At 39.3% G+C, this 25,416-nt stretch overlaps 1 protein-coding gene across 1 annotated transcript in view; it reads left to right on the plus strand.

The window, feature by feature from the left end:
• The window catches only part of NPSR1 (neuropeptide S receptor 1), a 179,278-nt gene that overhangs the window by 122,931 nt on the left and 30,931 nt on the right, over positions 1-25,416 (plus strand). The window contains exons 3-4 of the mRNA XM_002751323.6: positions 1,904-2,007; positions 19,554-19,647. Coding sequence (XP_002751369.3) covers positions 1,904-2,007; positions 19,554-19,647 — 198 coding nt within the window. The remainder of the gene's footprint in view (positions 1-1,903; positions 2,008-19,553; positions 19,648-25,416) is intronic.

Raw genomic sequence — 25,416 nt, forward strand, 5'->3', positions numbered from 1 at the left:
AAACACAAAGATACCAGGTATCTTGCTTTATTTATTGAGACTGGAAATGTAAGATACAGAAATTTAACTTTTACTTGAAAATGCAGTGGTGGTGGGGGAGGCATTCTAGCAGCCTTTCACAACTGAACCGCTAAAAACCTTACCAACGTGGCACATTCCTGAATTTTCACAGGGTTTATCTCCCACTTTCCAGAGTGCATGTGTCCTACTAAGGCCGCTAATGTTTTAGACATTTCTCGTTGACTCTTGATGTGTCTTTGGTGTAAGTGGATCGATGTGATATTCTACAGAATGTTCAGATGGTTGAGCTCTTCAGACCTTATTATGACAGGCATTTGAAGAGGTACCATAGCCCTGGGGAAAGCAGAAAATGAATGTTATTGTCTGTTTCATGTGAATACAAACTCTGATCTTCTTTTCTGATCAAAGCACACTCTTGCCAAATGAACATCTGCATGCCGTTTCCCTGAGGCCATATTAACCTGCTCCAGTGAAGATGCTATGTCCAAAACCACAGCCACCATCAGGGCTACTGCTTGTTTGAGCTTGCTGTGGTCTACCCTTTCTCTTTCTCCAGGACCCATCCACTTTCTACAGGGACCAGACCGGTGAATCGATGACTTCTACTTGGCCTTTCCTACTGTGGTGGAAAAACCAACAAAGGGTTCCTTCAACTGCCAAATAGATCGATCCCAATTAAACATTTAGGGGATGAGGGAACGACTAATGCGAAGGAGTGCAGACCTAGTGGACCATTCTGCTGTAGCCAGGATTGTATTTATTACTCGGTCCCATAAGATTTCATTCTAATAGTGGTCTGTGTCTCTGGATTTTATGTTAATTCAGACCCTATGGCTAATGGTCCTCAAAATGTCTGAGTATTTTTATTTCCCCAGTGTACAGTCACTCAAACAAATAGGCCTAGGACCCTTTGAGAAAAGATTAGAGGAATCATTGCAATACTTCCTATAGTTTTGCAAGACCTGGCTCTATGACTGTCTCTCCTAACATCCACCCTGGACTGCAGAGGGAAACCACTACTGAGTTTCCTGATGATGATGGGGCCTTCTGAGCCCTCTCAAGGAAAAGAATTCTCTCATGGGTCTTCTGGCTTCTCTCAATACATCCATTACAGCACGCCCGCTTCCTTTAGCCTTTGCATTATTTTCTCTAGTATCTACCAGGGAAACTCAAGCATTTCCATTCTTCTTAGGGCCATCACTTTCTCCATCCTTCTAAGAACTACCTTAGGAACAAGTTCGTCCTCCCTCTGGGGTCCTTGACAGGGTGTTATATCCCATGTCCCCAAAACGTGATCCAAGTCAGTGAGTTCTTGCTTATCCAGCCTGTCCGTTAATCAGCAGAGAATCCCTGCAGCACTGTGGGATTTTTTTTTTAATTTTAAAAAAATGTTTGTGGGTACATAGTAAGTGTATATATTTATGAGATACAGAAGATATTTTGAGAACATGTGATGTTTGTCTTTCTGTGCCTGGCTTATTTCACTTAATTGATAATGTCACATAATGATCTCCTGTTCCATCCATGTTGTTGCAGATGACAGGATCTTATTCTTTGTTATAGCCCAATAGTCCTCCATTATGTATATGTACCACATTTTCTTCATCCATTCATCTGTCGATGGACACTTAGATTGATGATTACCGTGATTCCTCTTCAGTAATTACTAAAATTTTTCCTAGGTGGTTACATCTAAGTGGCAACAAGCTCTAATAATCAAAGTCAAAGGACTCCTACCTTGGTTTACTTTTCCCCAATGGCCATCAGATACATCAGGAAGAGAAAAACAAATGAACCTCCCCAGGATTTCATTTCTATTGTGGCTTAGCTGCAAATCTGGGGGGAAAAACCCTGAATGTAAGCACTTGTATGTTTCCGTTAGATTCTTTCACGGGACTGGTCAACATTCTGACAGATATCATTTGGCGATTCACTGGAGACTTCGTGGCACCTGACCTGGTTTGCCGAGTGGTCCGCTATTTGCAGGTACCTAACACCTTCCAAATGTGACAAGACCAACTGATACCACAGTTAGCACTTAGATTTGTCATAGGGAAAATAATATGAAACCTTCATTTCTATGCATCAGACTCCCCGTTTTCTCCTACGTGGAAGGGCAATAAAAATTTGAAAGTTTCTCAATGTATTTCCTTTGCTAAAAATAGTATCTATGTAAAGAAACACAAACAAGCAACGCTAAGGATGTAAGGCATTCAAATTTCAAATGTTAAATAAAATGTCTGGGTGAATATTAAGGATTTTGGCACATTGTGGATCTCCAGAAAGTTTGTTAATGGTATTTACCTTTTACCCCTCAAGTGAACTCAACACCGCTACTGTTCTTTTCCTAAAACAAGGGGAATTTGTTAGAACACAACTATTATCTATTGAATTACTGCCTAAATTGTACTTTTTAATGTATCTATTGGCATTTGAATTTCTTCCTCTCAAATTTCCTATTTTCCATTTTGAATGATATTGTAACTGAGAGACATTATTTTTTTAGTTTTTCTAAAATCTATTTTTAGATTAAAGATATCCACGCTTTGAATGTCAGTCTGCTTCATTGTAAGCCACATTTATGTACATGTGTATATTTGACTTAAAATATTATATATATACCACATACTTACATGGTTAACATGTCATAGATATATATAGTATAGATTAAGACACTTCAACTAAGTATGAAAAGAATGAATCATTCATAACTGATTTTAGGTCTGAGGCCATGTTTCTGAGTTCTTAAAATTACATTTGATTAATATATTTGTATTCTGATGCTAGTACTTCAGATCTAAATTATTATCATTTTACGTACAGATAGTGCATTTCTAGAAAGCTTTATCCTGCTAGATTTCATTTGTTAGTAGAACCTTTTAGAATACTTGTATTTATATTCATAAGTAAAATTATAATTTTTATTGGTTTTATTATTTTCAGGCCTTGGTAATGAAGTTATTTCATATTCAGAAAATGAATTTGGAACGGTTACAGTTACAATCTTCTTTTGTGCTCTGAATATAACCTTGAAAGTTTGTTATGTGTGAAAGAGCCTTTACCATTATGTATGGCTAGTGTTTTCTCAGGGGAAATTTTTAAAAACATATTTCAATTTCTTTCTGAGGACATTTGTTTCCTTGTAAATAAGTGCTTTCAATTGCTTATTCTATTAGTAATTAATTGTTGAGACGCAAATTATGACAAACTTTGTGGCTTAAAACAATAAACATTTATTATCTCACAGTCTATTAGCCAAGAGTTCAGGAGCAGCTTGGCTGGGCAGATCTAGATAAAGGCTTATCCAAAGGTTCAGTCGGACGCTTTGTGGTAATGTAACCATCAGAACAATTGGCTGGGACTGAACAAGATGGATCACTCACATAGGCGGGAAATTAGTGCCGGCTTTGGTGGAACACTCAGTTCCCCACATGGACCTCTCTATAGGTATATTTTAGTGTCCTCACGACATAGTAGTTGGCTTTTCCAAGAATAATATATTCAAGTGATCAGGGTGGCAGTGGCAATGTGTTTTCTGAGCTAGTCACAAAAGTCACACACCATCACTTTCATCTGATTATTTTGGTTGTACAAATCAACTCGGGTTCAGTATGGGGAAGGAAGACCCACAAAACTAGGAAGCAAGGATTGTTTTTGACATGTTGGAGGTTGGCAACTGTACCTATCTTCGTATTTTCGTATTTTTCCAAAGTATTTTATAACCTATGTTTTCTCCTAATTGTTAACTTTAAAATGTCTTCCTGATCTAGAAATATTCATGTGGGTAACATTTTTTCTAACTGTATTGACAACAAATGGTAAGATAATACTATATAGAAAATATCTTTGTGACATGGGAAAAACGATAGAGAAAGAAATTCTGATAATTCTGTCTTCTATAGAGGAAGCAAGAAAATTGGCAAAAAAATATCAGAATCAAATCTGTAGGACTCTGGAAATTAACCAAAGACTTGCAATTACCCAGGGAGCATTTATTCAGGAGAATGGCTGAATCTCAGCGAGAAAAATGAGCTTTGTGGTGTTTTGGCTTGCATTCTTCTCATCCCCCAGTATTCAACTCTGCAATAGCCTTAAAACTTAATAGCTCTCGTTCACAGTGAAAACAAATTGTCTGGCAGCCACTGTAGAAAGCAGAGCAGGGATAGAGCCCTTTCAGATTTCCAAGAAATTGCCATTATTTGACATGTCTGGCAGTTTTCTGGAAGACTCCACGTGCAAAGCTGTCTTTATTTTACTTAAATCAGAACTCACCCACTGTGGAAAACCTTTTTCCTCTGGGCATTTGTCAAAACAATTACTTTGCTTAACTTTGCTTATGACTGCGGCATTGGATAATAGCTGGGGAAAACCATAGAGCAACCAAAGCTTAAAACATAAGCTGAGTAACGACATACCCACAGGAAATTTGAAAATCTCTGATGTAGTCCCAAAAATCTAGAAGACTAAGTATATGCCTACGACTATGCTCTCCCTAAGACAGAAATAGAGAAGGCACTGAGCTGTTGATCTCGAGGCTTTCTGCAAGGAGGAAGTCAAGGCAAAGACACAGTTGTCAGTTGCCTGAGTAAGTGTCAAAACCAAGCTCCAACATTCACGCAGACCTCTGCAATGACTGGGGAATTAGTAGTTTCTGGAATTTAGGAACATCTCTGTTTAGGAGCTATGACCAAGATCACAGAGGAGGAGACATTCACCTTCATCCCTCTAAAACATTCAAGTATAGATAGCTATTCACAGACTAAAACAGCCCAGAGAGGGCTCAAGGTCCCATTAAGGAAGTTGCAGCAACATTATGAAGCAAGAAATGGAGAATAACCACATAGAAAGAATTGCTGGTATACTGGCATACCTAGAGACCACGGTGTGGCTAGGAAAAGGAAGAAAGGTGGAATTTGTCAGTGTTAGACACAGAAAGGATCAACATTGTCTCTAGTAGCCTGCTCCACAAAAGACACTAGCATCTTTTCCCTCTGTCTAAACAACAGCCATTCCTGCGAGAGAACCCCAGAGGGGGACACGTGGCTATAACTCCCTCCTACCCCCCAAGAAGCAATTGCTGTTGAGCCGCCTTGGGAATGGGTTTGTCACCTCTTCCAACCATGTGCAAGCTCCAGCCCTGGAGCCGTGGCCAACTGGGAATGCCCACACTCCAGACTGATAGTCTCTGACTACACTGGGCCCAACCATGTTTCTAACACCACAGCCAGCACCACAGTAAGCTAGTTAACACTTCAAACCCCAACGTTAAACTCTCCCTGCATGTGTTCACGCTCCAGATACAGACTTCACCACCATAGAGAGGTAGCCCCACCCAGGCCACAGAGCCATTATAATTCTGTGCATACCTGCGCTCCCATTCTTCTCTCCTTGACTAATTCACTATTACCAACATTTCAGCAGAGGCACCTATGCCCTGGGCAACAACTCAGTCATAGACGGCTAGGTCTTGCCCCGACCCTGAAGCCACTGAAAGACTGTGTTCTCAGTTCCCACACTATTTTGCATGTGTAACCATGCTTTACATACCATACCATGCAGCAGACGGAGCATCTGCACCCTGAGCACCAGTGTCATGACCACTCCAACCCCAGAGCCATAGTCACTCCATGTGAGCCCATGCATCAGACCTCAGTTCTATGGCTACTCCATGAGTGCCACTTATCAGACCTGTATGACAGGCCCTGCAAGCCAGATCTAGTACACAGAAAAATCTTCTCAGCTCTAGCTTCCCTGGTGGGAGAAAAGATTGGAGGAACTTCAGCAGCCCTCACCACTGAAGACCCTATCAATTCCTGTTGCTACTGCCAGTATCCACCACTTTGGCCACTGAAGATCCTTATGATCTTTGTCAACTCTGACCTGAGCTGAAAAAACTACACAAAGACTACAAATCTGCACCATCACTGATGCCACCCCACCCAATGAGCCCTCCCCCATAGGGTATGGTCTTTTCAGAGTTAATTAGTTCATAAATTCTGGAAGGTGATTCTTATTTTTTTCTCAGCTTTTTTTTTATACTTTAAGTTGTGTGGTACATGTGCAGAATGTGCAGGTTTGTTACATAGGTATACATGTGCCATGCTGGTTTGCTGTCTCCATCACCCCATCATCTACATTAGGTATTTCTCCTAGTGCTATTCCTCCCCTATCCCTTCACCCCCTGCTATCCCTCCCCTAGTCCCCACCCCCCAACAAGCCCCAGTATGTGATACTGCCCTCCCTGGGCCTATGTGTTCTCATTGTTCAACACCCACATATGCGTGATAACATGCAGGGTTTGGTTTCCTGTTCTTGTGTCAGTTTGCTGAGAATGATGATTTCAAGCTTTAATCCATGTCCCTGCGAAGGGCATGAACTCATCCTTTTGTATGGCTGCATAGTATTCCATGGTGTATATGTGCCACATTTTCTTTATCCAGTATATGAACAGATACTTCTCAAAAGAAGAAAATCATGCAGCCAACAAGCATATGAAAAAAAGCTCATCATCACTGGTCATTAGAAAAATGCAAACAAAACCACATTGAGATACCATCTCACACCAGTTAGAATGGCAATCATTAAAAATTCAGGAGACAACAGATGCTGGAGAGGATGTAGAGAAATAGGAACACTTTTACACTGTTGGTGGGAGTGTAAACTAGTTCAATCATTGTGGAAGACAGTGTGGCAATTCCTCAGGGATCTAGAAACAGAAATACCATTTGACCCAGCAATCCCATTACTGGGTATATGCCCAAAGGATTATATATTATTCTATTATAAAGACACATGCACAGATATGTTTATTGTGGCACTGTTCACAATAGTAAAGACTTGGAACCAACCCAAGAGCCCATCAGTGGAAGGTGATTCTTTTTGGTTGTGTTAATGTTTATTTTTCCCCTATATTGATGTGTGGGCATTTGACTGCTTTACCAAATACACACACATCAACATAAGGCAAAGATAAACATAAAAAAAACAAAAAGACATAACACCATCAGAAGAACACAATAAATTTACAATAACTTACCCCAACATAAAAGAGATCTATGCAATGCCTGACAAAACAATTAAAATAATTGTTTTAGGAAATCTTAGTGAACTTAAAGAGAAGCAGTCTACAAAATCAGAAGAGAAAAGTACAACCAAAACCAAGAATTGAACAAAGAGATTGAATTTATGTTTTTAAATCAAATAGAAATTCTGGAGCTAAAAAACATAATAAATAATAAATAAACTAGACAGCATCAACAGCAGAAATTATCACATAGACAAGCTGTGAACTGAAAAACAGGTTATTTGAAAATATACAACTAAAGAAGAAGAAAGAAAAAAGAATGATAAAAGAAGAAAGCTTAAGAGGTTTATGAGACAGCATCAAAAGAGCAAATGTACAATGCATTAGTCCATTCTCATGCTGCTATAAGGACATATCCAAGACTGGGCAGTTTATAAAGAAAAGAGATTTAGTTGACTCACAGTACTACAGTGTTGGGGAAGCCTCAGGAAACTTACAGTCATAATAAAAGAAAAAGCAAACATGTCCTTCTTTACAAGGTGGCAGGAGAGAGAAGAATGAGAACTGAACAAAGGGGGAAGCTCCTTATGAAACCACCAGATTTCATGAGAACTTACTATCATGAGAATAACATGGGAAAAATTAACCTCCATGATTTAATTACCTCCTATTGAATCTCTCCCACAACACACAGGGATTATGGGAACTAAAATTCAAAATGAGATTTGGGTGGGACATAGCCAAATGATATCATACAGTTACAGGAGTTATAGAGGGAGATGAGAGAGACAAAAGATGAGAAATTACTTAAATGAATAATGGCAGAATAGTTTGCAAATCTGGGGAAAGATATAAATATCCAGGTATAAGAAAGTCAGAAGTTTCCAATCACATTCAATAAAAATAAAACTACACCAAGACATATTATAATCAAATTGTTAAAAATCAAAAACACAGAGAAAATCCTGACAACAGCAAGAGAGAAACAAATCACATGTAAGAGAATTACAACAAGGCTAGTAGAAAATTTCTTGGTAGAACCCTTGCAGAATAGGAGAGAACAGCAGACCATATGTAAGGAAAGAAAGGAAACCTCCCAACCAAAAATATTTACCAAACAAAGCTGTCCTTTAGGAATCAAGGAGAGATAAAGACTTTCCCAGACAAACAAAAGCTGAAGAAGTTCATCACTACCAGACCTATTTTCCAAAAATTCTACACAGAATTCTTCAAGCTAAAGAAAAAATGAGGAAGCAAGCTAATTAGCGACATGAAAACATATAAAAGTCTATCACTCACTGTGAAAAGTAAGAACATTTACAATACTCTAATACTCTAACTGTGGTGTGAAAATCACTGATATAGTTAGTATAAAGGTTAAAAGACAAAACTATTAAAAATAATAATAGCTACAGTATAGGTATACCTCAGAGATACTGTGGGTTCAATTCCAGAATTTCTAAATAAACCAAATATCATAATAAAGCTAATCTCACAATTTTTTGTTTCCCAGTACATATAAAAGTTATGTTTACATTTTACTGTTGTAAAGTAATTTACAGATTCAATGCTATCCCCATCAAGCTACCAATGCCTTCTTCACAGAACTGGAAAAAACCACCTTAAACTTCATATGGAACCAAAAGAGAGCCCGCATAGCCAAGTCAATTCTAAGTAAAAAGAACACAGTGAAAGGCATCACACTACCAGACTTCAAACTATACTACAAGGCTACAGTAATCAAAACAGCATGGTACTGGTACCAAAACAGAGATATAGACCAATGGAACAGAACAGAAGCATCAGAGGCAACACAACATATCTGCAACCATACTATCTTGGAAATACCTGACAAAAAAAAATCAATGGGGAAAGGATTTCCTGTTTAATAAATGGTGTTGGGAAAACTGGCTAGCCATGTGCAGAAAGCAGAAACTGGACCCCTTCCTGACACCTTACACTAAAATTAACTCCAGATGGATTAAAGGCTTAAACATAAGACCTAACACCATGAAAACCCTAGAAGAAAATCTAGGCAAAGCCATTCAGGACATAGGAGTAGGCAAGGACTTCATGACCAAAACACCAAAAGCATTGGCAAAAAAAGCCAAAATAGACAAATGGGGCCTAATCAAACTCCACAGCTTCTGCACGGCCAAAGAAACAGTCACTAGAGTGAATCAGCAACCAACAGAATGGGAAAAAATTTTTGCAGTTTACCCATCTGACAAAGGGCTGATATCCAGAATTTACAAAGAACTCAAACAGATTTACAGGAAAAAAACAAACAAGCCCATTCAAAAGTGGGCAAAGGATATGAACAGACACTTTACGAAAGAAGACATATATGAGGCCAACAATCATATGAAAAAATGCTCATCGTCACTGGTCATCAGAGAGATGCAAATCAAAACCACACTGAGATACCATCTCACACCAGTTAGAATGGCGATCATTAAAAAATCTGGAGAAAGCAGATGCTGGAGAGGATGTGGAGAAATAGGAACACATTTATACTGTTGGTGGGAGTGTAAATTAGTTCAACCATTGTGGAAGACAGTGTGGCAATTCCTCAAGGACCTAGAAATACAAATTCCATTTGACCCAGCAATCCCATTACTGGGTATATATATAAAGGACTATAAATCATTCTACTATAAGGACACATGCACGTGAATGTTCATTGTAGCACTGTTTACAATAGCAAAGACCTGGAACCAACCCAAATGCCCATCGATGATAGACTGGACTGGGAAAATGTGGTGGCACATATACACCATGGAATATTATGCAGCCATCAAAAACGATGAGTTCGTGTCCTTTGTAGGGACATAGATGAACCTGGAGAACATCATTCTCATCAAACTGACACAAGAACAGAAAATTAAATACTGCATTTTCTCACTCATAGGTGGGTGATGAACAATGAGAACACATGGACACAGAGAGGGGAGCACTACACACTGGGGTCTATTGTGGGGAATAGGGGAGGGACAGCCTGGGGGCGGGAGTTGGGGAAAGATAGCATGGGGAGAAATGCCAAATATAGGTGAAGGGGAGGAAGGCAGCAAATCACATAGCCCCATGTGTACCTATGCAACTATCTTGCATGTTCTTCACATGTACCCCAAAACCTAAAATGTAATTTAAAAAAATAAAAATACTTAATTGTTAAGAAAAAAAAAAGTTGATCGTCTGAGCCTTCATCAAATATTGGCCTTTTCACTGCCAGAAGGTTTTGCCTTGAAGTTGGTGACTGCTGACTTATCTGGGTGGTGGTTGCTAAAGGTTGAGGTGGCTGTGGCAATTTTTTAAAATCAGACAATAAAGTTTGTTTCATCAACTCACTTTTCCTTATCCAAAAAAAAATTATTTGTAGTATGCAATGCTGTTTGATAGCATTCTACCCAGAGTAGAACTTCTTTCAAAATTGAAGTCAGTTCTCTCAAACCTTGACACTGTTTTTATCAACTATGTTTATGTACTAGTTTAAATTATTTCAACAATGTTCATAGCACTATCACCAAGAGTAGATTCCATCTCAAGAAACCACTTTCTTTGCTCATCCATAATAAGCAATTTCTCATCCATTCAAGTTTTATCGTGTGAATGAAGCAATTCAGTAATATCTACGCACCCCACTTCCGATTCTAGTTCTCTTGCTGTTTCCGCCACATTTGCAATTCTTTTCTTTAGTGAAATCTTGAAACCATCAGTCATTCATAAGAGTTGGAATCAACCTTCTAAACGCTTGTAAATGTTGATATATTCATATTCTCACATAAATCATGAATGTTCTTAATGACATCTAAGTGTCGAGTTCCTCTGAAAGGTTTTCCATCTCTTTTGTCCTGATCCAGCAGAAGAATTACTATCTATGGCAGTTATGGCCTTATAAAATGTATTTCTTAAATAAGAAGACTTGAAAGTCAAAATTAATCTTTGGTCTGTGGGATGCAAAATGGATGTTGCGTTAGCAGAAATGAAAACAAGTTTAATCTTTCTGTTCATCTTGCTCAAAGCTCTTGGATAACAAGGTGCATTGTCAATGAACAGTGATATTTGGAAAGGAATCTTTTCTTCTGAGAAGTAGATATCAACAGGCAGCTTAAAATATTCAGCAAACCATGCTGTAAACAGATGTGCTGACATCTAGGTTCTGTTGTTTTATCTATAGAGCACAGGCACAGTAGATTAGTCTGATTGTTAAGGGCCTGAGCATTGTGTTCAACTTAAAGTCACCAGCTGCGTTAGCCCCTAAAAAGAAAATTATTCTGTCCTTTGAAGCTCTGAAGCCAAGCACTGACTTCTCCTCTCTAACTACTGAAGTTCTAGATGGCATCTTCTTCTAGTATTTGATTATTTGTTTCCATTGAAAAACTATTGTTTTTTCTATCCTTAAACCTCATGAAACAAACTCTGGTAGCTTCAAACTTTTCTGCTGCAGCTTTCACAGAGGTGAATAGAGTTTAAGAACTTTCTCTGGCTTAGTCTATGGCTTAATGGAATGTTGCAGCTGGTTTAACCATATATCCAGACCAATCAAACTTTCTCCATGTCAGCAGTAAGTTTGTTCTTATAATTTGTGTGTTCACCGAAGCAGTCATTTCACTTTTCTTCAAGAACTTTTCCTTTACATTCACAACTTGGTTAACTGGTTAAATACTTAAAAATCATTAATATAATCTATCACATGAACAAGATAGAAAAGGAAAATTACACAATTTTTCATCAATTGACACAAGGAATGCATTTAACAAAATTCAGCATCCATTTATCATAAAAACTGAGCAAACTGGAAATAGAGAGAAACTGCCTCAACTTGATTCATAGCATCTACAAAAACCCTACCATTAATCTCATATTTAATGGGGAGAAATTAAGTGCTTTTGTCCTAAGACTGAGAACCAGGCCAAGATGTCTTCTCTCACCACTCCCATTCAACACTAAACTAGATGTCTTAGGTAATTTAACAGGAAAAGAAAAGGAAATAAAAGGTTTATACATTGGAAAAAGATGAAATTAAAATGTCTTTGTTAATAAATCGAAATCTGAAAGAATAGACAAGAAAAATAAGTTTTAAGAAAGAAACTTCCGGCCCCAGTAGGCAACAATAGCAACACTGCAGAAAACAAGGTTAATATACAGAAGTCAGTTTTTCCCAGCAATTAGAAGTTGAGGTTGAAATTAAAAACACAATACCTTTTACATGAACACCAAAACATGAAACTTAGGTGTAAATCTAACAAAATATATACAAGATCTATTGAGGAAGGCTACAAAACTGATGGAACAAAGCGAAATATCTAAATAAATGAAGAGATGTTCCATGTTCACAAATAGGAAGACTTAATATTGTTAACATGTCTATTCTGTCCAGTGTCATCTACAAATTCGATACAATTCCATTCAAAGTCCCAACAAGGCATTTTATGGATATAGACAAACTCTAAAATCATATGGAAAGGCAAAAGACACAAAATAACCTATTTATATATCTATCTATATATGCATATATATATATATAGATAGATGATAGATAGATAGATAGATAGATAGATAGATAGATAGATGCATAGGTTATTCTGTGCATAGGTTATTCTATTTATATATCTATCTATCTATATATATATATGCATAGATAGATAGATAGATAGATAGATAGATAGATAGATAGATGCATAGGTTATTCTGTGCATAGGTTATTCTATTTATCTATCTATCTATCTATATATGTGCATAGATAGATAGATAGATAGATGCATAGGTTATTCTGTGCATAGGTTATTCTATTTATATATCTATCTATCTATATATATGCATAGATAGGTAGATAGATAGATAGATAGATGCATAGGTTATTCTGTGCATAGGTTATTCTATTTATATATCTATCTATATATATGCATAGATAGATAGATAGATAGATAGATAGATAGATAGATAGATAGATACATAGGTTATTCTGTGCATAGGTTATTCTATTTATATATCTATCTATATATATGCATAGATAGATAGATAGATAGATAGATAGATAGATAGATAGATAGATGCATAGGTTATTCTGTGTCTGTACAAATATATATATTTATATTTGTAGAGACGGGGTTTTGACATGTTTCCCTGACTGGTCTTGAACACCTCACCTCAAGCCATTCACCAGCCTCAACCTCCCAAAGTGCTAGGACTACATGCAGGAGCCACCATGCTTGGTACTATTTTTTAAATTGCGTGGTAGATGTTTTTAATATATTTTGGATATTAACCCTCTATCATATATGTGGCTTGTAAATATTTGCTCCCAATGCAATTCTAAAGAAAAAGAGCAAGTTTGAACAACTGAAACTACCTGATTTTAAGATTTACTCTAAAGCTTTATAATCAAGACAGCATGGTATTTGTAAAATAATCGACAGTTGGTAAAGAATCAACACATACGTCAATTAAATAGAAGAGAGAGCCCAGAAATAGATACACGCAAAGACAGTCAACCAGTGTTTGACAAAGGAGCAGAGGTGAGAGGCAGCCTTTTCCAGAATGTTTGTCTTTCTTGAAAGAGTGGTTGAATGTCCACAGCAAAAAAAAGAAAAAAGAAATCTTAACATAGACCTTATGCCTTTCACAAAAACAAACTTAGTTTAGATCCTCAATATAATATAATGCTCAATACTATTCTATAAAACTACTAGAAGATAACATAGGAGAAGATTTAAGGGACCTATAGTTTGTCAATGAGTTTTTAGATACAATACCGGGAGCATAATCCATGAAAAATAATTGAAACGTTGGACGTTATGAAAATTCAAAACTTTGTAAAGGATACTATTTAAGAGAATGAAAAGACAACCCTCGGAATGGGAGAAAATATTTGCAGAATATATATTTCATAAAGGATTTGTCTCCAAATAGGTACAAAGAACTCTTAAAACTCAACAATAAGAAAACAAGCAAAATGGGCAAAAGAGCTGAACAAAGATTTCACCAAGAAGATGGCAGGTAAACATATAGAAAGAAGCTCAAAAATCAGACGCCATTAGAAAATTGCAAATTAAAACAACAAGATAACACTACTCATCTATTAGACCATCACTAAAGTTCAAAAAACTGAAAATACCAATGGCTGATGAGGACGAATATTCACAGGAGCTTCATTTATTGCTGCTGGGAATTCAAAATGATACCGTCACTTTGGAAGATAATTTGAGTTTCTTACAAAGCTAAACATGATCTTACCATACGACCCAGCAATCATAAGGCTAGATATTTACTCAATTGAGTTGACAACTTATGTCTACACAGAATGTTTATAGCAGCTTTCTTCACAGTCACCACAAACTGGAAGCAAGCAAGATGTTCCTCAAAAGCTGAATGGATGAACTGTGGTACATCCATTAAATGGGATATTATCCAGTGATATAACAAAATGTGCTACCAAGCCACGAAAAGACCTGGAAGAATCTTAAATGCTCATTGCTAAGTAAATGAGAGCAGTCTGAAAAAGCTACATACTAAATGATTATCAACTATATTACATTGTCAAAAAGGCAAAACGATTGAAGAGTAAGAAACCAGCATTGCCAGAGATGTGGTGGAGGAAAGAGACAAATAGATAAAAGCAGGGGGTTTTTAGGGCAGCAGAACTCTTCTGATACTATACGGTGGATACATAACATTATGCCATTGTCAAAACCCATAGAACTGTCCAAGGCTGCAGAGTGAACCTTAATATAAACAGTGGACTTTAGTTAATAATGATGTATCCATATTGGTTCATCGATTTTAACAAATGGATGAACAAACTACATTAATGCAACATGGTAATAACAAGGAAAGGTATACAGATGGGGGAGGGGTAATATGGAAATTCTGTTTGTAATTTTTTTGTAAATATAAAATTGTTATGAAAAATTAAGTCTATTTTCTTAAAGTCAGCCTAGGGATCCTCGTTTTTAGAATCCAATCTGGCATTTTTCTAAGTAAAATTTCTCTGTTTCCAGCATTTAAGTCTCACTTTTCTGTGCAAGATTTTCTTAAGTTTTCTATTTCCTAGGTCATTTCTGTCAGAATTAGGGGTGGGGTAGTGAGAATTCAGACATATGTCCTCGGGGTGCCATCTGTTCTCCGAATGGTGTCCCATATGTTGTTGATGTGTAGAGTTTTCATTGTTGACATTTATGAATTCACTATAATTGTACTTTGATTTCCTTCTTGACTCGAGTTAATTATGAGGGTGTTTAAATTTCCAAGTGGTATTTTTTTAAAAACATGTTACTAATTTCTGCTTCATTGCTCATTGTTTTAAATATGTGATTTGCGTAAGCCCTGAATTTTAGAGCTATTGAGAGGGTTTTTTCTTAGTAGTTTAGTATATCACAAATTTTTTAAATGTCTGGATATTTTATAGCAACATATATGATTCTTACGTTATAAAGTCTATTTTTTCTACCTATATATTTTTATTCTTCTGCAAATCTTTGAACATTTTCATTGCATATTTAGTGTTACATTACTTGTTACACATAAGTTTGTGAATGTTCTATTGCCATCATGTATTGTATCTTTTATCAATATAAATACTCTTTTATCACATGAAATGTGGTTTGCTTTGAATTTAATTTGTCTAATAGCAGTGTGGTCGTGAATGCCTTCTTTAATTTTTATTTGCTTGATATACCTTTGGCCATTCCTCTGTTTTCACATTTAGATGTCTAAGTGATGTGGTTTTTACATTTTTCTCTTTTAAACAGCATATTTTTTAGTGACGTTTTAAAGTCATAGTTATTTTCTTAGTGAAAGAGCTTAAGTCATTCACATGTATTGTGACAGATAGTGTTGGGGTCTGCTGTTACTTCAGTTACCTCATTTTAGTTTTTCTATGTTAAGTGTTTGTTTGTTTGCTATTTACTTGTTTTTTTATTATTTTTATTTGATTATCAATTATTGTAGGCTTAAAAAAGCCCCCCCACCCCCCATCACAAAATTCATATTCTAATCCCTGGAAGCTGTGATGTTACCTTACATAAGAAAAGGGAACTTTGCAAATGTGATTAGGTTAGTGATCTTAAAACAGGGAGATTGTCCTGGTTTATCCCACTGAGTCCCAAGTGCAATCACAACAGGGAGGTAGACGGGGATGTGACACACGGAGGAGGAAAAGGCAGAGCTCGGGCTGATTTGACCACATGCCAAAGACTGCTGGCAGTCACCTGAAGCCAGAAGAGGCAAGGGACAGATTCTCCCTAGAGTCTCCAGAGTCTCTGGAGGAATCATGGCCTTGCCAGACTTGCATTTTTGCCCAATAGAACTGATTTTGGGCTTCTGGTCTCCAGAGCTGTGCCAGATTATATTTATGTTGTTTTAAGCCACCAAGGTTGTAGTTAATTTGTTATAGCCACCATAGGAAACTAATCAAAATTTCTCCATTTTTATTTTACTCTATCATAGCTTATCTTAACCTTTTAGCTTTAATATATCCCTATAAAGGTATAAAACAAAAGGGATACCCAAAATACATAACAAAATTGAACATAATGTCTTGCTTTTTACTCTGCCCCTTCATTCAACTCCCTAAAGTTTTCCCTGAAATGTTTCGTAATCACATTTATAATTATTTTGTGAGCATTTCCTGTTTCTAACTTCATTTCTTACCATAGTTGTTATTTTTCTATCCTCTTTCCTCTTGCTGAATGTTTAATTTTGATTCAATTCTCAATTAGCCAAAGTATGCCAGGAAGAGTATATGATGTTATATTTTCTTCTTTCTTATATATCTGAGAAGATTGTTCTGTGCCTTGGCACAAAAATGATATTTACAAAGATCTCATGTAAGAATTCTTTTTCAAAACTCTGAACATGTTGTTATACTGTTTTCTGGCATTTATTCTTGTGGAAAAAAAGCATGATAATTTAAGATGCATTTATTTTAGGTAACCTTTAATTTTTTTTGCCCTGCCTAAATGCCTGAAGATGATTAATTTCTGAAATTAAATACTCCTTTGGATTGTATCTCAATGTCGACATCTTTTTATCAACATTGACTGCTCTTCTGGACACTCATGTTTGTGACTCTTCCTCCTGCTCCAGATTCTGAACTGTGCCTGTCTCCTCCCTCAAGACAGCTGCAGAGGCCCAAGATGCTTGGAACCTTCTCACCACGGTGTTCCGCCACACACGTTCCACCGCCGCATGGCTTCCTTTTCATCCTTCTCCTCCCCTCTCTGTAGCAGCCTCAACAGTTCTAAATGCATGGACCACATGTAGAAACCCCAGTTTTGTCTAAGTAGACAATTGTTTGAGTTTTGTTTCCTTAAACTTAGTCATCCATTTTCTCTTTCTCTATTTATCGCCTTTTTCCCAAGAGGACAGTTTTATCCTGTAGTTTTCAGGGGAGCCTTCCATTTCTTTTTTTAACCTTTTTTTCTGACTTTTACTTTAAGTCCAGGGTAATGAGCAGGTGTGTTATACAGGCAAACTTGTGTCATGGGGGTTTGTTGTACAAATTATTTCACCACCCGGGTAAGAAGCTTCGTACCCGTTAGTTTTTCATGATCCTCTCCTTCCTCCCACCCTCCATCCTCCTGTAGACCCCAGTGAGTGTTGTTCCCCTCTATGAGTCCATGTGTTCTCATCATTTAGCTTCCACTTATCTGGAAAAACATGCGGTATTTCATTTTCTATTTCTGTGTTAGTTTGCTGAAGATAATGTCCTTCATCCATGTCCATCCATGTCCCTGGGAATGACATGATCTCATTCGCCTTCAATTTCTAATCATGCCTCAGAACCTCCTCCCTCTGGTGTCTTTCAAAACATTCGTGCTGAGCTGCATTTGTGGAAATAATAAAGAACAACAATGTACTTGATTGTTATTTGTCCGACCCAGAGAAAGAACAAAAAGGCATGAATTCAGAACAAAGGTAATTGCCAAGAAGAAAGTGAAATAAATACTCACCGTTAGACTTCAGTATACAAGTTACTCTCCTACCCCATGTGGATTTGATCCTAATGTTACAAAGCAGAAATACAACTGGACTGTTGGTAAAAATAAGGCTCCAAGTTATCTGAAAAAAATTTCACCTTGATCATCCATTCAAATATATTTCATTTAATTACATTCTAAATATGGTCTTCACATAAGATAAATTAACTTCTTAAATCCCAATTTCCTTTTCTGCTTAGTATGCCAAAAAAAGATGTACACAGATAATTAAGAGGTGTGGGTACAGTTAATAAAAGAGAGAGTGTAAAGGAAGAGGAGACACAGAGCCTCAGCCTAATGAAGAGGATGAAAAGGGGGTGCACTCAGATGGTGTCGGTGCTAATGATGATAAATTATTCAACATCGCACATAGGTTCCCTAAAACGGGAATCCTTCTGTCATCTCTTGACTCCTGCTGATAAAAGGCAAATGAACTTTTTTTTCTAATTATTCTGGAATGTCAATTGTGGCTGGGAAAATTAGTTTAGCTTTGAAAGTCAATTACAAACAATGTACCATGCAAATGTCAAGAAGGACTGAACCTGAAATATAGAGTTTCCAAGAGGCCAAGGGACTGAGTGAGCAAGAAAGAACTGGAAGCATTTTCACTCATCATGGTCAACAGTGCAAATTCTAGCACCAGGTACCAAAATCTGCTTCCTGGTGTGGAGAAGAAACAGGAGAGTTCCCTGGCCCATCCATCACAGGATGTGGGACAGGGGTATAGCTCTCTGTCTGGCTGCTTCAAGCTCAAAACCCCTACAGGAGGGGGATCACACAGAAGGGCAGGTGCAGGAGCCAGGACAAATGCTTTGGCTCCATAGTAGTGTCTGGACTGGGTACCTGTGACTCTTATAGCCCCTGTATTACAGTGCCGTTTTAGCTCTGCCATCTGCAGGTGGCTTAAGCGTTAACCAGCTCAGTGCTCTCTTGGTCCATAGTCCAACAAGAATCAGGTCACACATGGACTTGAAGGATGAATGCAGGAGTTTTATTGAGTGAGGTAAATCTCAGTGATGGGGAGTTCGAAGGGGGATGGAGAGGGAAGACGATCTTCCTCAGGAATTTGGCCATCCATCTGCCAATCTCCTCTCTGGTGGTCCCAAGCTGAACTCCTCTTGGCATTCAGACTCTCCTTCTTTTCTCTCCTTCTCTGCCACATCATTCTGCCACTCATCTGCTCATTTCCTCCTGGAGCCTGGGGTTTGGTGTTTATATGGGTACAGGATAGGGGCATGTGGCAGGCCAAAAGGTAACATTTTGGACACGAAAACAGGAATGCCTGTTCTCATTTAGGGCCACTGGTTTCCAGGCTTGAAGGTAGGGTCTTTGCTGGAGAACCGCCCTCTCAGTATTTCCCTGTCTCTTGTTTATATCAGAGATTCATTTATTTCCCTCCCTAACCCAACCCTCACCCCTTCTTTGGTTCACTTCTCAGGTTTGTAAATAACACAAGGTGCTATTCCTTCCATTCTGTGCATTCCCTCACCTCTCTGGAGTGATGCGCCTCTTCTCCTTTCTCTCTTTAGGTTGTGCTGCTCTATGCCTCTACCTACGTCCTGGTGTCCCTCAGCATAGACAGGTACCATGCCATCGTCTACCCCATGAAGTTCCTTCAAGGAGGTGAGCTGGCTTGACCAGGTGCTGTTTCATAAAGAATCATCCTTGAGTGAGGGGAGGATCATTTTCACTAATGTGTAACTCTTAATAGTAGTGATCTTCCTCCTCTTTCCTTCTCTTCCTTTTCTTCTACCTCTTTCCTCACTTCATGGGTCTGATTGTCCAAAAAGATGTACAAAAGAAAACTTAGATGCCTGGGAAAATGCTGATGGTTCCCATGGACAGCCCAGAGCCATTAAGGAAGGTAGGTGGCTGACCCACTTCGTGACCATTCACCTTGAAGCTGATGCTTCCATCTTTTTCCTCTAGAGCAGTGTTGACATGCATACCTGTCCAAAGAAATGAACTCGCCCATACTAGCTTCTCATTTTCCAGAAACAAATATCTTGTCCTCCTTATCCAAAACCATAGAATCAGAAAGATATTTTTAATTGATAATCGTATTGCGGTGGGGGGAAAGGAAACTCTCCTTGATCCAGAAATGGTGAGGGGTCCCTAAGAAAAGGAAGCAGATTGGCTGGAGGGAAGGCTGAGACCACACAGCCCACACTACCCCGAGATGATGCTCAGGTGGGATGGGAGAATTCTCCAGAGCATTTCCTAAACAGGCTGCATAAACGCGGAGTGCAGGAGAGGACCCAAGGCAACTGACAGGCTGATTCCTGAAGTACAACAAGGAGGATTAATCAGAGCAAGTTTCCCTGGGTTTGAAGATGCAGAGCGGGGCCCTGGGGAGGACCAGTACATATTCACAAGCCCAGCTGCCCACTGCTCTGCCCACGGTCGGAGCCCCCTCTCCTCCATACACCCTGAAGGCAACTAAGAAGCCAGTGTTTACCAGCCCGCACTTCCCTTCCTCCAGATAACTTTGAAAAATGATAAAGAACCTAACAATCTTGACCGCAAAAATGAGGCGCAATCAAACATTTAAAAAGCAACAAAACCAAACTGTAGAAAACAGATAACAACCTTAAAATATCACTCGTCAGAATTTGCATCTGGGGAAGCAAATTTAATAGAATTCTAAGACAAGTATAGTTAACATCAAGGACCTGAAAGCAGTGGGGTGAAGAATGGTAATTTCCTGCATTATTGACAGGGGTATAAGCAAACACATCTACTGAAACATCAGATATGAAGCACTTTGACATGACTTCTTGGTATCTGCTCTAGAGAAACACCCACGTGTGCATGTTTACATACGTGATGGTGGCATTGCCTAGAGTAGCAGGAATTCATTGCTACCTTCGGTGTCTCTCAGTGGAGGAATGATTAACCGGTCTACGGAAGGAGTTTCGGTAGCTTATGTTTACTGATCGCACCCTAGGTGTCATTCATGATTCTAAGTGATTTACACCTGTTAAATATTTTAATATTCATACCATCTCTTTGAGGTAGGTTCTATTATTATCGGCATTTTACAGTTAGTTGCTGTTCCAAGAGTGAAAGTAATTTGCCCAAGGTCGCAGCTAGTAAGTGCAGGAGCAGGATTTGAACCCATACAGTCTGGGTCTAGCTCTGGTGCCCTCAAATACTATATAGCCGCCTCTCAGTGTGGAGGTGGTAGAGCCATGGGAAGTCATACGCGTCAACATGAACGTATCCACATTATGTGCTGAGTGGCAAAAACCCGTGCAGAATGATACAAGTAAAGTTAAAAACTCAAAACAAATGCTAGATACCGTGTACAGAAAGATAGAGAGGAGCAGAAAGAGGGAACGCACAAAAGAGCGCTCTAGGGAAAGAGAACAATAATCTGCAGAAGCACACACTCACGTGACATTTGACCTCACTTGCAGGGATGGGAGTTAGGCTAGTGGCAGTGGCCCCGACAGGAACTTATATGCAAGGCAGTAATTTTTACATGAAGAACATATTAATGTGTTGTGTGCAATTAAAATTGAGTTATTTTGATCCTGCTAAATAAGTACCAGAGGTCTACTGCACAGCGTGAGACATATGAGTAACAACACTCAATAGCAGTCTTAAGAATTTGCTAACGGCAGGGCATAGTGGCTCATGCCTGTAATCTCAGCTCTTTGGGAGGCCGACACAGGTGGATCACAAGGTCAGGAGTTCGAGACCAGCCTGGCCAAGATGTTGAAACCCTTTCTCTACTAAAAATACAAAAATAAGCTGGGCATGGCCACACGCGCCTGTAATCCCAGCTACTCAGGGGGCTGAGGCAGGAGAATCTCTTGAACCTGGGAGGTGGAGGTTGCAGTGAGCCGAGATCGCGCCATTGCACTCCAGCCTGGGTGACAGAGTGAGACCCTGTCTCAAAAACAAAAAAAGAATTTGCTAATAAGATAAATCTTATGTTAAGTGCTCTTACCACAAAAGGAAAAATCTAAACAAAACAAAACTAAAGGGGGGCAGGAAGAAGCCTTTGGAAGGGATGGACATGTTTATGGCATGGCTTGTCATGATGGTTACATGAGTATACACGTATTTCCAGACCCAGCAAGTGGTACGCATTGAATATGTACAGCTTTTTAGATGCCAATCATGCATCAACAAAGGGGTTTAGAAGTTCACTTAGCAAATTGAATGTATACGTGTTTCCTAGGCTTCTTCTTGGTATTTGACGTGTCTGTTTGGTGAAGGGTTGAGGCTTGTACCAAGTTTTCTGGGCACTGTGCAGCCCTAGTTATTATGACAGGGGAGGCAGGGAATGGACGAGGCAGGAGAGGCAGGAAGGACGTTTCATGACATAGGTGTGCAAAGATATGAAGCATCAAACTCTGTAAAATATTAGTAGAGATTTATTCTGAGCGAAAAACGCGTGACCGTGGCCCATGACAAAGCCCTCAGTGCAGTCATAAGAACACGAGCCAAGGTGGTCAGTGCACAGCTTGGTTTTATACGTGTTAGGGAGACATGAGACTTCAATCAAACTCACATAAGAAACACATAGGGTTGGCCCAAAATGGCAGGTTGGGTAGGGTGGGGTGGGGTGGGTGAGGCTTCCAGATTATAGGTAGATTTAATTTTTTTCTGGTTGACATTTGGTCGAGTTTATCTAAAGACCTGGGATCGACAGAAAGAAATGTCTGAGTCAAGATAAAGGATTGTGGAGACCATATTTCTTATTTGCAGAGGAAACTTGCAGGCTGTAGGCTTCCAGTGTGAGAGACTAGGTTGTAAATGTTTCTCATCAGACTTAAAAGTCTGTGTTGCTGTTAATGTTGAAGGGATATAATGAGACATGCCCGACCCCCACTTCCCAGCATGGCCTGGAACAGCCTCTCAGGTTACGTTTTAAAAGAGCCTTGGCTGAGGAGGAAATTCATTCAGATGGTTGGAGGGCCTTCTAACTTTATTTTTGGTTTATATTGGTGCATTTGCGATTTGCTTTTTTTTCTTTTAAGACAGAGTCTTGCTTTGTCAACCTGGCTGAAGTGCAGTGGCGCCATCTTGGCTCACTGAAACTTCTGCCTCCCGGGTTCAAGTGATTTCTTGTGCCTCAGCCTCCTGAGTAGCTGGGATTACAGGCGTGCACCTGTAATTAACAATGCCTGGCTAATTTTTGTATTTTTTTTTTTTTGAGACGGAGTTTCGCTCTTGTCACCCAGGCTGGAGTGCAATGGCGCGATCTTGGCTCACCGCAACCTCCGCCTCCTGGGTTCAGGCAGTTCTCCTGCCTCAGCCTCCTGAGTAGCTGGGATTACAGGCACGCGCCACCATGCCCAGCTAATTTTTTTGTATTTTTAGTAGAAACGGGGTTTCACCATGTTGGCCAGGCTGGGTTAAAACTCCTCCGCTCAAGCAATCCACCTTGGCCTTCCAAAGTGCTGGGGTTACAGGCATGAAATCCTGCGCCTGGCCGGTGATACACTTATTTGCCCATCTATTTGTTTATGCCCAGCAGACTTCAGAAAGGATTTAAAGTGGTGGACAAAAGAACATCGACACCTAAGACTTTTAAGGTGAAGAAACGGAAGTGAAGGAAAAATAAATATAGGCAATTGCATGAGGGAAGTCCCAGGAAACTTGCCAGAGGGGAGGACTTGAGGCCCATAGCCAAGAGGGTGGCATGATGGATTACGTTTCACCAAATTCACTGGGTTAAAAAATTAACTGTTTGCTCATAGAAAACATGTCTAGTTCTGGGAGACACTGTGTAATGTCATGAAGAGTGTCCTAAATTATCAGAAGGAAGCAATTAATACTAGAGTGCTTTTCTAAAGATGTAAAACAACTTATTTCCTCACTACAAAATTAAGAGAGGCTCAACATAGGGTGCTTGGAAAATCCTCATCATCCATGGCTTCTGGGCAAGATGAAAGCTTGGAGACATTAGCCAGCTCCCTTCCTCTGGGCAGTCCCAACCAAGTCACTGAAGAAATGTAAAAACAGGGGAAGGCCGGGCGCGGTGGCTCAAGTCTATATTCCCAGCACTTTGGGAGGCCGAGGCAGGTGGAACACGAGGTCCAGAGATCGAGACCATCCTGGTCAACTTGGTGAAACCCCGTCTCTACTAAAAATACACAAATTAGCTGGGCATGGTGGCGCAGCCTATAGTCCCAGCTACTGGGGAGGCTGAGATAGGAGAATTGCTTGAACCCAGGAGGCGGAGGTTGCGGTGAGCTGAGATAGGGCCATTGCACTCCAGCCTGGGTGACAAGAGCGAAACTCCATCTCAAAAATAAAATAATAAAATAAAACAAAACAAAACAGAGGAGACCTGCATCTGGAATGAGAGCCAAGGAAAGAAGCCATCCAAATACCAGAAACTTCAAAGGATTCCCAGCACAGGAGGGAGCAGATAAGTGTCAACGTGTAATTCAGCCCCTGGGAACACTCCCTGGCCTTGCAGAGGATGAACTGATCCTCACAAGTTTATAGGGTGAGGGCAGCCGGTGAGAACGGGGCACGAGAGGTTTCAGGAAACAAAGAGGGAGTCATGTTAGTGCTGCAGCTTGTCAGAATTTAAGGGCAGCTGTGAGAGGCAGGGTTCGGGGTTTATGTGCCTCAGCCAAGAGAAAGCCGTAGAAAGAGGAGATTTCCCAGAGCGCAGCAGGGAGATGCCCGGAGAGAGTCAGACGCAGCTGTGCAGGCACAAGGCCATGGCCACTAAACCGAAGGGAGGCCATCTTTTATTTATTTTTTACTGCTATTTACCGAAGCGGTATTTTTCTTAGCCAGCAACTCCAGAAAAGTTGACAATTTTAAAGCTCTTCACCAAAAAGAATATGAGAATAATTAGTCCGGGCGCGGTGGCTCAAGCCTGTAATCCCAGCACTTTGGGAGTCCGAGGTGGGTGGATCACGAGGTCAAGAGATCGAGACCATCCTGGTCGACATGGTGAAACCCCATCTCTACTAAAAATACAAAAAATTAGCTGGGCATGGTGGCGCTTGCCTGTAATCCCAGCTACTCGGGAGGCTGAGGCAGGAGAATTGCCTGAACCCAGGAGGTGGAGGTTGCGGTGAGCCGAGATCACACCATCGCACTCCAGCCTGGGTAACATGAGCAAAACTCCGTCAAAAAGAAAAAAAAAAGAGAGAGAGTAATTAGAAAAATATCAAAATAATAAAGATAAATATGCAGTGTCCTATTAAAACGTAATATAAAACTTTGATAATTAAAAAGTATAATACTGGAACCAGAATAACACATATAAATCATACGAAATTTCAAATCAGTTGGCAAAAATGAATTAGTCAGTATACGGCGTTGAAATAGCTGTCTGGCCATTTTTAGAAAGATTAGATCGCCACCTACCATGGCTAATGACAAAGTCAGTTTTAGTTGGATTGAGAAAAAGAG

This window comes from Callithrix jacchus, chromosome 11 (assembly GCF_049354715.1).
Source record: "Callithrix jacchus isolate 240 chromosome 11, calJac240_pri, whole genome shotgun sequence".
NCBI classification, from domain to species: Eukaryota; Metazoa; Chordata; class Mammalia; order Primates; family Cebidae; genus Callithrix; species Callithrix jacchus.